Source organism: Arvicanthis niloticus, chromosome 3, assembly GCF_011762505.2.
Source record: "Arvicanthis niloticus isolate mArvNil1 chromosome 3, mArvNil1.pat.X, whole genome shotgun sequence".
Lineage (NCBI taxonomy): Eukaryota > Metazoa > Chordata > Mammalia > Rodentia > Muridae > Arvicanthis > Arvicanthis niloticus.
Window position 1 is genome coordinate 111921260 of NC_047660.1, and position 13628 is coordinate 111934887.

The following is a 13628-nucleotide window of genomic DNA, read 5'->3' on the forward strand; positions in this document are numbered from 1 at the left end:
CCCTGAAAACTACCACCTACATAAACAGTGCTTACATCTTTGACTTGCTAGGTTTGACATCTGTATTTTAGTGGAACATTGCTTTTAAGAGTTGTGTTTGTTCGGGCTCACTGAGTCAGTTGGCAAAATTCAGTAATTTTGTAGGGGAAAAGAGGAGGAGGGATGGAACTGTTATAACTTTTGCCTCCAATGTTTCACAGCTGGCTGTTTTGACAATGGGAAGCACTACCAGATAAATCAGCAGTGGGAACGGACCTACCTAGGCAACGCCCTGGTTTGTACCTGCTACGGAGGAAGCCGAGGTTTTAACTGCGAGAGTAAACCTGAACGTGAGTGCAAATCCGTCCGGTCCCTGGCAGAAAGAATGCTTTAAATAAAAACACATTGGCCTTTTCCTCCACCCTGCTAGGACCGCTTGTAACTCCCTCTTAGTAAAACTTCTTATACTGGCTTTTCACATGCTCTTACCTCTACAAACAAATGTAATCACTCCAAAGCCTTCTTTTTATTCTCTCAAAGCTTTTGATTAGAAAAAATGAAAGGTTTTGCATGTCTCCCTTCAAAAAGAGAACTTATAAAAGTTTGCTTATAAAAGTTTAATTATTAGAAAGTTATCTCCGATCTTTTGGCTCCTGATTATGGGCCCCAAAACTGCTTTGAAGCACTGGGTTGTAAAGTGATTTGTTAGCTACAGTTCAGTGACAAAACGGCACCACTTCTGAGACTCTGAAGCCCCTTGATATGCTTCTTGTGAACTACAGCAGTCCCTTCAGAGAGGGTGCCTAGGGAGGATACAGGGGAAATATTTCAGTAGGGCTGACAAAGGCCAGCGCCTGCTGGGAAGCAGGCAACCTTCAAACTGTTTGTGTCCCTTGTGACCCTTGAATTGATTTCCCTGGTTTGAGGCTTGGAATTTGAAATCTTTCCTTTGCAACTCAGCTGGTCACAGGGTGTGGCTTTTTCCTGAGAACTCTTTACATTATAAATAAGAGAGCCTTGGAGAGCTTGCCAAAGGTCAAGAGCTCTGGTTTACTAAAGCCTAACTTAAACTTTGTCTCACTTAAGTTTCAAAGTAGTCGTTTATGTGTGTGAGACTCACATGGACTCTTTTTTTTCCCTTTCTACAGCTGAAGAGACTTGTTTTGACAAATACACTGGGAACACTTACAAAGTGGGTGACACTTACGAGCGCCCTAAAGATTCCATGATCTGGGACTGTACCTGCATCGGGGCTGGTCGAGGCAGGATCAGCTGTACCATTGCAAGTAAGAAAGGCTTTCTGTGATGTAATGGAGTTCACATATACATGTTTTTTCTCTGTGTCCTGTCCCTGCCTTTTTCTGTTATCCCTAACTGAACATTATTTTACTTTGGAATTTACCTCAATGACCAAATCCTGTACTTTCGGAAGATGGATCTAAACAGAGATGAAATATCTCTATCTCTCTCTCTCTCTCTCTCTCTCTCTGTACAGTGGAAAATGTCTTGGTTCTTTTCAATAAGATATGCCCAAGGGACCTATTTTAATTGACCTGGGCATCTTTAAGCCAGATTGATTGATCATATTATCTGCAGCTATGAGCCAGACTCGTTTTTTCTTCTTTGTCATGAAGTCTGGTTCTTTGTGATGAATACATTAGATTTGGGGAGAAGATCTTGCTGTTCTCAAATACAACACAGAATGATGAGCACAGTGCATCTCCAAGGTCCTTTAGGTGCTGGGCTGACTCTCAGGACGTCTACAGCTAAGGCAGTCTTTCTAGTATGACTCATTGGGTTGCCAGTACTTTCTATTAATAAGAATTTTTTTAAACCAACTTTTAAATATAAGTCCACTGTCCAAAAGAACCATTCAGTCCCTTCTGAGTAGACTAAATCAATATTTCCAACACTTAATGTTAGGGTTTTTCCAAGTTTCCTGGCAAAGCCCAAGTGTCAGTGGTACACAGTACTTGTGACCCTGCATACAACTCAAGTATTGGATTTAACAGCCTAAGAAAGCATCAGGGTTTTCACATTCATGAGTGTGCATGCTTGCTTCCTGCCAGAGTGCTATTTCCACCCTAGAGTAAAATGCAGGTCCTCCCTGCTCCAGGAAATCGAAATGCTATGCCCATGTAGCTCACCTTGCTGTCTAAGAGGAGGACAGTTCCTCCCAGCTCTTTTCTGTCTAGGGAACAGATTATCTGTGATCTCTCTGGGGAACCATGATTTATGACTTCTTGCCATTCACATTTCTCCATGGCTTTCCCTTTGTGTTTTAACAATTGGCCCGAAGTGAGCAGATACATTGTTAGCCTTCTGCTTTTTTTTTTTTTTTTTTTTTTGACAGGAGAGCTGATCTCACTGTTAGAGATTGCATTTTGGCCAACATAAGTACTTATCTCAGGCAGAACACAAGATCAGCACCCCCTCAATTCTCTGAATCACTTTCCCCTCACATTTGATCTCTAACAGATCGCTGCCATGAAGGGGGTCAGTCCTACAAGATTGGTGACAAGTGGAGGAGGCCACATGAGACTGGTGGCTACATGTTAGAATGTTTGTGTCTGGGAAATGGAAAAGGGGAATGGACCTGCAAACCTATAGGTAAGTGGCTCCTCTGGGTGACAGTGGGGATGGGAGGCACAAGCATAGCTCTAACATGTGCAACCCAAATCACTGGCCAGGATAGCTGAATCACAATGTAAAAACTAGTAAATGTAATACGATTCACCAGTCTTAAGAAAGTCAAATCCTAAAGTATGAAACAAAGAAACCCTAATTTTGTTTCAAAAGCACAAGGTGGGGTTAAAATCTTTAGGAAGAAGTGATTTCTTTTGTTTATATACAATGCTGTGTCCTTGGTGAAGACATGTTATTTAAAGGAGGAAAAATTACACTCTTATTTCTTGTTGGAACACAGTGGGCTAAAACCCAAAATGTCATGTGGCTTTAGTCACACCTTGGTAATTTCCTTAAAAACAAACATTAAAGGTTGTGGGTTGTTTTTTTTTTGGGGGGGGTTGTTTTGTTTGTTTGTTTGTTTGTCTCAGCCTCAGTTGTACTCTGTGAATCCCAAAATTTTGGGTCCTATTTCCTATTTCTCCAAATCAGACTTCTTTTTCAAATTTGTTCTTGTTTTTTTAAGTTAGTCTAAAATTCAAAGAGCTCTCCTCTCTCATTCTTTGTAAGTCTTTCATAATGTATATTGGTTTAGTTTAGGGACACACAGATCAGTGGTAGAGAGCACTCTCATAAGGTCCTGGGTTCAACTTCTAAGACTGCATTAATGAATTAAAAAAAAAAAAAAAAGACTGGGATTTTGCATAGGGCCATCCTTCATGCAGGACAGACATATGTTTCTTTCCACTAGAAATTCTAGTGGCAAGCTTGAGACTGGCAAAAAAAAAATGCAGTCTGTACTCATTAGGAGAACAGAATTTGCCTGCCAGCAGGGCTGGGGCTTCCTCTTATTTTGGCTTCTTGCTCTGTGCTTAGCTGCAGGGCGTGCCTTCTCTTCTGAACAGAGTGCCACTTTAAGAAATGTGGCTGGGGTTTTGCTTTAAATTACAGGGAGATGCTATAATTTTAAATAGCCTTTTCCCTCTTCCCTCCACCCCCATTCCTTCTACAGCTGAGAAATGTTTTGATCATGCTGCTGGAACTTCCTATGTCGTGGGGGAGACCTGGGAAAAACCCTACCAAGGATGGATGATGGTGGACTGTACTTGTCTAGGAGAAGGCAATGGACGCATCACCTGTACCTCCAGAAGTATGTTTTAACTCTTTTCTGTGGAAAATGCAGCCTGTTGTTGCCTCTGGATTCCTAGAGAGAGTTGTCCTAATGCTGGGTAATGCTTGAGGAACTTCACGGTGTCATAAGATGTCCAGAAAAACTGTACAACCAACACATTCTGCTTTTTCAGAGGACACCAAATAAGTAGAAAAAAGCAGTTCAACCCTGCCTTAGGCAGTCAGCTAGTAAAAATAAAAAGAGCCTTAGTGATTATTCAGATGCTGAATTAGATCTAGAGATTATCACGGAGATGTTTTTCTGGTCCTAAGGACAATTAAATCCCTAAAGTAGCATGTAAATGAATCCTTTGACTTGGAGGAGCTATTGACATGGAAATCAAAGGCTCTACATGTTCAGATTTCCTTCTGTGTTTGAAGTTTAAATAAGGTTTAATGACTAAACAAGAACCTAATGGAAATGAAAAGTGTCCGGTATTATCCCTCTACTAGGAAAGTGGAACAAATTTCTCTGCATTTGTTCATTTATTGGGCAGAGAGACTGTTAAATTATGACCCATCCTTGCTCAAATGCTACAGTGCGAGCAGTCAGGGTCTAACTTTGTGACTTAGATATTGCTGCAAATGCAGAGTCAGGAAACAAAAATCAACCATTGATTCAGGCAAACGCATACACACACAAGGACTGAGGACCAAGGGAGGCGTCTTTCTGCCAAGCCCCAGCTAACAGTGTTGTTAACCTGAACCTGTTTTCAGTATCTTGACTGAAACTCCTAATGCTGAGCTTTGTAAGTGATTCATACACAAGCCCTCCTCATCTTTGACCTACTAAGTGTTCTCTGAAGGCTAAGCTGTACCCAGTTCGTATTTCCCTCCCTGTACCACCACATACAAAGTGAGTACTTATAAAATTTCATTGAATGCATGCTATTCGCTTGAGAAACTTAGCATGCTGTCACAAGAGTTTTAAGTGATAGGTAAGACTCTGAATTAGATTTCTTTCTACATTTGTTTATTTTGTGTGTGTGGAGGTAGGAGGCACACATGCCACAGTGTGCATGTGGAGGGCAAAGGACAGTTTGGACCATGCAGGGTGGGTGCAGTGACCTCAGGTTGTCAGGTTTGGTGGCAAGTGCCTTTACTCATTAAGCCAGCTTAGTGTCCCAGAATTAGATGTCTGATTTGTCGTCAGCTAAAATACTACCACAAAGGTCTTGGAAGACTGAAGATCATCACAGTTTTAAATCAAAAGGCTTAAGGAGCCTGTGTTTCTGGGAAACGTTTGATCGTTTTTTCATGACTTAATTTTGTTTAACAAAGAATTTGAACTTGGGTGGTATTTTTAATTACTATTTTAAGCTGGATAAACAAAACACATTCAAGATATCTAGATTTTATTTTATTATTTTTTTTGCATTCATTTTAAAATTCATGGTTCAGCAAATTCCAAGGCTGTTGTTAGTTTGAAATTCTACAGATGGAACTTTGAAGGCAGAGGCAGCAATTAAGACTTCAAGACAATCTTAGTAGGGAGAAGAAAGATGCCTGAGGCCACCGTTTTAAGAATAAGAGACAGCATCCTTCCCTCCAGAATGGGATAAGGCCATTTTGTTGGTGACTTTTATGTTGCTGTTATTGTTGTTATTACTATTATTATTATTACTTTTGTTACGACAATTATTATACAGGGAGGGTTCTCCTAAGCCCAGGCTGGCCTAGAACTTACTATGTTGCTGAGAGAGACCTTGAGCTACCTCTCAGATGCTGGTGTGGTGACTTTGTAATTGTAAAACAGGTATTTTTGGGTAGGGCAAGAAAAGAGAACCTTCTAGCCCAAAAAATTGTTTTTCCACAGAAAGCCTTTTACATAACAAGTGGATGAGCTTATCATTTTATAGCTTCCCTGGGGCAGGTGGAAGAGCCCTGCCTCCCTATTGTTTGTAGTAATCCTAGGCCATTGAAAGGAGGGCCTTAGGTTGTAATTACCAGGAGATCTGGAAGACTCTGAGAAGGAATCAGTAGAATGCCAGAGAATGAATTGAGTCAAAAAAGCAATGTAGAAACTCTTAATTTTTTTTTAATCAATAAAGGACACTGAACAATTTTTTTTCTTCTCTTTTGGCAAATGGAGAGGTAGTGCTGTACTGTAACAAACTGTGTATCTGAATTTTAGTATCTGCATCAGCACCACTGGATAGGATGTACTAACACCAACAAGAGCCACATAGAAGCATTCGACCGCAACGTTCCTGTCTTAGTGTGATGGCTGCTTGCCGGTTACTGGATAATTTCTATAATCAGTGCTTCTCTCCCGAAACAGACAGATGCAATGATCAGGACACCCGGACGTCCTATAGAATTGGAGACACGTGGAGCAAGAAGGACAACCGAGGAAACCTGCTACAGTGTGTCTGCACAGGCAACGGCAGAGGGGAGTGGAAGTGTGAGAGACACGCTCTACAGAGTGCTTCAGCAGGTGAGGCTGGGACAGGGGTTGTGGGGGGAGCAGCTGGGTGTGCCACACTAGGGTGATTGACAGAGTCTCAGCTAAGAAGCTGGGATGGTTTATGCAATGAAGTTGAGAAATGCATTTAGTGCCCCAAGATAGAGAACAGAGGTTTGGGAAGCATAGTTGTACTCTGGTATCGTCTCTGTCAGTACAGTGTTTGCCTTTTGAGCATGAGGGACAGAGTTCAGTGCTCAGAACCAAAGTACATATCCAAGTGTGATGGTGTTATCCCAGCACCAAAAAGGTGGAGGCAGGAGGATCCCTGGGGATCACGGACCAGCCAGCTTACACTACTTTGGAGGGGTGGGGGTGGTTCCAGGTTAGTGGGTGATGGTGTGCTGGCCTGCTCCCTCTTCTTGGGGGAGTTGGAGAGAGTTGTGTTCTAGGTTTGTGAGAGATGGTGTCCCAGAAAGCAAGATATATGGCTCTGGACTTAATCCCTGCCTTCTGTATGCACAAGTTCTCCACATGCATGCACACATAGATAATGTGCATGCACCCTCACCCACGTGTACAAGTAATAGTGAATGAATGTGTGGTATGCATTTAGAATCCTCAAGCCCTGGGTTCAATTCCCAGCCGCCTCCCCACCCCCCACCCCCCCACCCCCCGCCAAAAAAACCACACCTCAATAGTTATTGTATAAAATTTAAAAGAATAGAAGGAGGGGCCATCTGGAGATCATTCCACCTGGCTATCTATCCCATGTGCAGTCACCAAAGGTATCCATGCTGATGTGGATGTCAGGAAGTGCATGCTGACAAGACCCTGATAGAGCTGTCTCCTTAGAGGTCTGCCAGAGTCTGACATATTCAGAGGCAGATGCTCACAGCTAACCATTGATCTGATCAAGGGATTCCCAATGGAGGAGTTAGAGAGAAGACTGAAGGAGCTGAAAGGGTTTGTGGCCCCATGGGGAGAGCAAAAATACCAACCAACCAGAGCTCCCAGGGACTAAACCACTAGCCTGGGAGCACATAGGGAGGGACCCATGGTTCCATCTGTATATGTAGGGGAGGATGGCCTTGTCGGGCATAGGTGGGAGAGGAGATCCTTGGTCCCATGAAGGCTGGACATCGAATGGGCGGGGGATTCGAGGGTGGGGAGATGGTAGTATGGGGTAGGTGGGGCACATCCTCATAGAAGCAGGAGGAGGGTGAATGGGATAGGGGGTTCCTGGGGGGAATGGGGTAAGGGGATAAAATCTGAAATGTAAATATAATATCCAATAAAAAATAAATAAAAATTTAAAGGAATAACTAAAACAAATAAAGATATCTGTATCTTAGATTTTTTTTGTCAGAGTCTGAGGAAGAGTTCAGAGTATTTGCCGACCATGCGCAAAGTCCTAATTTTGGTTCCCTCTCACTAAATAAAAGGAGGGTTTGTTGTACCTGTGATTCCAGGGTTCGGGAAGTAGCGGGATGGAGGATCAGAAGTTCAAAGTCATCCTTGGCTGCTTAGTGAGTTCCAGTCAGACCTGCTCAATATAAGTTGCTGTCTCATACACAAATCTGAAGAAGGAAATACAGCCTTGGTTGGGGAGCACCTTCCTGTTAGTGTGCTCCGGGTTTTCATCTGACTTTTACCATGTGATGATATTCCAGCCTTGTTACTTAGCCTCTTAGCAATCAATCATTGAGCTAATAGTAATTAGAGTTTTTTCCCTTTCGATGAGTTTATCTTGACCTAATTAATCCTTGTGAAAGCAAACAAGGTTACATTTGACGAGCTCTACATTATCAAATTATCATCAATAAAGACAGCTATTGGCAATAAGACAGGAAGAGTTACGATTGTCTACTGAACTAGATTAAGGATTAACTCTGAGTTAATTAGGATTAAACAATACATGTTAACTATTTATATAGCCTCACTAACTTACGGAGGTATCTCATTAAAAGGTTTGAGGAACACTGTTAAACGAAACAACCTCTTCTATGAGGGCCTTGACCTTCAAAAGTCAGGTTTCTAAAAGAGAAGCTAGCACATTCTGTTGTGTTAACTAACAGACGACACTTGTGAGGATTGATGGGTTTTAGGAAAACAAACACATATCCTAAGTAATTCTGCTGAGCACCCACACCCAGGAAGAGGGCTAACTTAGGAAAGCTGTAGCTCTCCAGGGTGTCCTCCTGAGAGCCAAGTTTTAGAGAGGGAAGGATATCTCTCTCCTGTGGATTGTCAGGGTCTCTCAGGAAGAGAAAAGACCACACTGTGCATATGAGAGCTGTGGGGGAAGGGAAGACAGGCAGACCATTTGAGGCAAAGGGGGATCCATGGGGAGAAGGCAGGAGCATGACACCCAGGAATATGAGCAGCTCGGTGGGTTGAAGCTTAGAACAGGGCAGGGAAGGCTAGCAGCCAGGCAGGAGAGGAGTGGCAGAGGAGTGTGGAGCTCACAGATGGGTTGCTTCCCAGCATGACTGAAGGTTTGTTGAAGATAACCTGTTGTGTGTGTTGTGTGGCAGAATAATGTTTGACACTGACATGTGCTATTCAGGTGGCTCAGATGAGGTTATCTGAGGAGCCTTAGGAATCACTTCTTGGGCTGAATGCAAAAGTTTCGGGTAAAGCCAAGACTCTGGACTCATTGATTTCTCGCTTCCAGCTTTATAACTTTCTTTCTCATGCTCTTAGGATCTGGCTCCTTCACTGATGTCCGGACAGCTATTTACCAACCCCCGACTCATCCCCAGCCCGCTCCATATGGCCACTGTGTCACAGACAGTGGTGTGGTCTACTCTGTGGGAATGCAGTGGCTGAAGTCTCAAGGAAACAAGCAAATGCTGTGCACTTGCCTGGGCAATGGGGTCAGCTGCCAGGAGACAGGTAGGCACTACCTCTGTACAGTAACACCAGAGAACCTGTATTGAGTGTCTGCAATATCTTAGTTGTTTGTAAAAAAAAAATGTAAACCAACAAACCCGGAGAAGTTTATTATCCTGTGATAAAAATCACAGTGGTTGACATTTTCTTCTAGTCTTATCATGTGTATATTTTCTTCCTAACATGAGGATCAAATTGTTTTGTATTATCTGTATCTGCTGAAAGGGATGCTGCAAGAACACTTTTTTTTTTTGTTGTTGTTGTTGTTCTTGTCTTTTTTGTTTTGTTTTGTTTTCTCAGTGTTTTCTTTTTTGTTTCTTCTGATGTGAATATATCCATATCTCTCTGTGTCATCTTTGAATCATAATAGCTTGTATTAATAAAGCTTTACAAATGGGGAAGCTAAGTCATGGTAGCAGAAGAAGACACTAAGTGACATTAACCGAGGAGCTCTGGCTCACCCTTAACCAGCTGACTTGACTTTTCATCTTGGCCCTTTAGTCGCACAGTCTGCATTTAAATTAGAAATTTGCCACCACTTGTGTCAGGGGTGAGGGTGGGAAACAACTGTACTGACTGAGACTCTTGGTTATGCTTGTAGCGGTGACCCAGACTTATGGTGGCAATTCAAACGGGGAGCCCTGTGTCCTCCCGTTCACCTACAACGGTAGGACCTTCTATTCCTGCACCACTGAAGGGCGGCAAGACGGACATCTGTGGTGTAGCACGACTTCAAATTACGAACAAGACCAGAAGTATTCTTTCTGCACAGACCACGCGGGTGAGTATACTGGGAGAAAGCAGAGCAGGGCAGTCATCTGTCCTTGCCGTGCACACCCTTCTGGGTGCCAGCAGTCAATCATTAATTCTGAGGCTGCACAGGAACTACCGCTTTGATCTATTTGGACCCAAGAGGCACAGCTAATCCCACAGCAGAGGCAGTTGCCATGTCCCTTAGCACCTCTGGGGAAATGTCACCGAGGGAAAAGCCCTATGGTTTGATTATTTTGACACATGGGGATTATGATGTGATTAAAGACACTCAAGTATTGAAATCAGTGGATGATCCCACAGAGCCGATGAACACACAGGATAAATGTCAAGGGTGCCGGTACTTATCTTCTGTGTAGAGCTATATTTTACACAAAGCTATCATTTAATCTTTTTTTCCCCCTTGGCTGGGAAAATGAGAAAACATGAGATTTAAATCTATTTTGAAAGTGAAGATGGAAATCCACTAAGAAGCTTAGGGCTGTGTTATCAGAAAACTTTTATTTGTGGATAGGCCCTCTGGGAATTAGCAGCCGGAACTTGGCTCTGTCTAAGCCTTCGGTAGTCTCTCCTTGTACACACCGAAGCTCAGCTGTAATATCCCTGTTTGTATGTTGTCTTGGGCAGTTTTGGTTCAGACTCGAGGTGGAAATTCCAATGGTGCTCTGTGCCACTTCCCCTTCCTGTACAACAACCGTAATTACACCGACTGTACTTCTGAGGGTCGGAGGGACAACATGAAATGGTGCGGCACCACCCAGAACTACGATGCCGATCAGAAGTTTGGATTCTGCCCTATGGCTGGTAAGAGGGAGCCTTGTGTGTGGACCATGAGCAGCCTGTTGACTCAGACTCCTTTTCTCCCTGAGACAATCTGGGGAAGTACACTGCACATTTCCGTATTATATCTTACCTTTGCAAATTGAGAAAATTGTCAATGACAATGATTATTGATATTGATATGCTTTTTAAAAATCTCACTGGCATGATTAAATGTCAAAAACTAGAGTGCAATTCGAGTCTCAGGTACTTTTTAGGAGTCTTCAAACATGAATTCACAAAAATGTGTCTTTAAAGTAATAGGTGTGGTTGTCACGGACATGTTACTGACACATGGCCAGCTTGACTGGCACCGTAGTTATTAAATACTAAAGTGACCAAAATAAGTCAGAAAAGTTGTCTTCTGGCAAATACAGAACTGTCCTCCGTTTACCTGAGTACAGAAAGAGGAGTCTAGCCGGGCGGTGGTGTCGCACACCTTTGATCCCAGCACTTGGGAGGCAGAGGCAGGTGGATTTCTGAGTTCGAGGCCAGCCTGGTCTACAGAGTGAGTTCCAGGACAGCCAGGGCTACACAGAGAAACCGTGTCTCGAAAAACCAAAAAAAAAAAAAAAAAAAAAAAAAAGAAAAGAAAAGAAAAGAAAAGAAAAGAAAGAAAGAAAGAGAAAGAAAGAAAGAGGAATCATCAGGGATTGCTTATTGTTTTTACGTTTTGAGAGTCCGGTAGAAGACATATTTTTTTTTTTTTTTTAGCTGTAAAACCAGGAGCCTGAGGGTCATGGAGAGTCATGTACTCAGATGCAAGGAAACTATTTACAGTTTCATTTTTCTCATTTCAACAGACGATGTCACTGGGTTTAAGAGGGACAGTCGCTTTTACGTGGGCTTTAATGCTCAAACACAGTTTTCCTTTAAACTTGAGTGAACTAGGTGAAGTCACAAGGTGATATATAATTAAATCTAGTCCTCTAGACAATGAGAATCAATGAGTACATGAGATTTTCCTAGTCTAATCTTCTCCAGCCCTTTTGGTATTTCTCTCCAGTCTCCTCTGGACTAGCTCTTTCCTGGAGAGTTCAAAACTCCACCTTCTTTCAGCTGCGTGCATGCAAGTCGTCTTCCCAAGTGAGAGAGAATTCTCAGGATTATCAAACAAGACTGCTAACTTCATCTGCCTATCCATTTGTGTCACCTGACCGTTTACCAAGTATTTCTTCTCCATTTCCAAACAGCCCACGAGGAGATCTGCACAACCAATGAAGGAGTCATGTATCGCATTGGGGACCAGTGGGATAAGCAGCATGACCTGGGCCACATGATGAGGTGCACGTGTGTTGGGAACGGTCGTGGAGAATGGGCCTGCATCCCCTACTCCCAGCTTCGAGGTATGCTGGTGTATTGATGAAGAAGTTGGTGTGAAAACTTGTAGTTGCCAAAAGCAGAGAAGGAAGCATGCAGTCCCTGGCTATCCATTCACTCACTGTGCTGGAGAAGTTTCTTCTTTCCAGAAACCCATTGAGAAAAAGCTGGCGAGCGAGTTGAGTAGTTCTAGGGCTCTGGACATATTCCCAGGATGTAAGCGTTAAGGTTGAGCCAAAGGATGGTTTTCCCTTTTGATCCTTTTAGCTCGAGGTTCTGCCCGTGTTTACGTCTAGAGAAGATAGTATCATTTCTCTAAGGGAAAAAATGTCTTCTGTTTGCCAAACTTAAGGAGATGAACACATACTTATACTAATTTCTTTTGTTCAAATCAGCTTTTTTTCCCCCTTTGGACTCAGACATATGATATGAGGAGTTGTTGATTTATTAAAGCAATTTCAGTTTTCCGTTTCTTTGTTTGGAAATGTAATATTTAGGTGGAACTCAGCTGGTAAACTCAGTCCCCATAGCCAGTCCGTAGACAGTGCATTCTGCATTGATTCCTTTTATGGTATCCAGTGGATGGAGATATCTGGGAGCCATCTTTGTTACTTAGAACATTACAGAGCAGGAAGGAAAGGATAATAAGGTGTGCAAAACAGCCCCCCCCTTTTTGACAGATGAGAAAATGAGGTCCCAAAGATAGAATGTAACTTTTGGGGGGATTTCTCATTGAGTGAGGAGCAGCATTGACTTACATTCTAAAACTTTATGAACACCGTAGATGTCATTTTATTTCCCAGATTCAACTATCTTTAGCTACTGTTTTAGGCTTCTATTGCTGTGGAATAATACCATGGGGGGGGGGGGGGAAGCGACTTGGGGAGGCAAAGGCTTATTTCAGCTCACTCACACCTTTCAGGCCCCAGTCCATCACTGGGGTAAGTCAGGGCAGGAGCTCAAGGCAGGCATCTGGAGGTAGGAGCTAAAGCAGCAGAGGCCACAGATTGAGGAGCACAGCTTACTGGCTTGCTCTCCATGGCTTGTTCAACCTGCTTTGTTATATAGCTCAGGACTACCTGCCCAGGGGTAGCACTGCCTGCCCACCATAGAACGGGTCCTCCTCCAACCAACCATTCATCAAAAACAGTACCTCCCAGACTTGCCTGCAGGCCGGTCTTATGGAGATATTTTTCTCAACTGAGATTCTCTCATCACAGATCTGTGTAGATTATGTCAAGTTGGTAAAATCCAACCAGCATGCACTGCTCTCCAACCAGAATATAGACAACCACGTTATAGTGTGTGCTCTATGCTATGCAAATTTCTGTATTCATCTTATGCTAACAACCAAAAATTTAAATAATATCATCAACTAAATGAGAATATTAGAGGAACTAAGGCGTGCATTTGTTGAAAAATTAGTTTCTTCACAGGAAACTATATTTTACCATGGCTTTTAGTTTAATGGACTGTAATCCCTGACAATTATAAGTCTATTAGTCAGAATAAGAGGGGAGTAAAAATTAATATTATTAAGCTTTCAAAAAAAGCTTAATTCTGTGCCAGTAGAAAATGTATTTTAGCAGGTGTTAGATCCAGCAGTAGAACCTAAAAGCTTTGAAAAATACAGTTTCTTTGATTT

At 42.7% G+C, this 13628-nt stretch overlaps 1 protein-coding gene across 10 annotated transcripts in view; it reads left to right on the top strand.

Moving 5' to 3' along the window:
• Fn1 (fibronectin 1) overlaps positions 1-13628 on the top strand; it is a 69352-nt gene that overhangs the window by 1082 nt on the left and 54642 nt on the right. For all 10 annotated transcript variants that reach the window (XM_034497764.2, XM_034497766.2, XM_034497768.2 and 7 more), the window contains exons 2-10: positions 201-329; positions 1128-1265; positions 2458-2589; positions 3617-3754; positions 6056-6211; positions 8885-9076; positions 9675-9854; positions 10472-10648; positions 11857-12009. In XM_034497764.2, the coding sequence (XP_034353655.1) occupies positions 201-329; positions 1128-1265; positions 2458-2589; positions 3617-3754; positions 6056-6211; positions 8885-9076; positions 9675-9854; positions 10472-10648; positions 11857-12009 (1395 nt within the window). The remainder of the gene's footprint in view (positions 1-200; positions 330-1127; positions 1266-2457; positions 2590-3616; positions 3755-6055; positions 6212-8884; positions 9077-9674; positions 9855-10471; positions 10649-11856; positions 12010-13628) is intronic.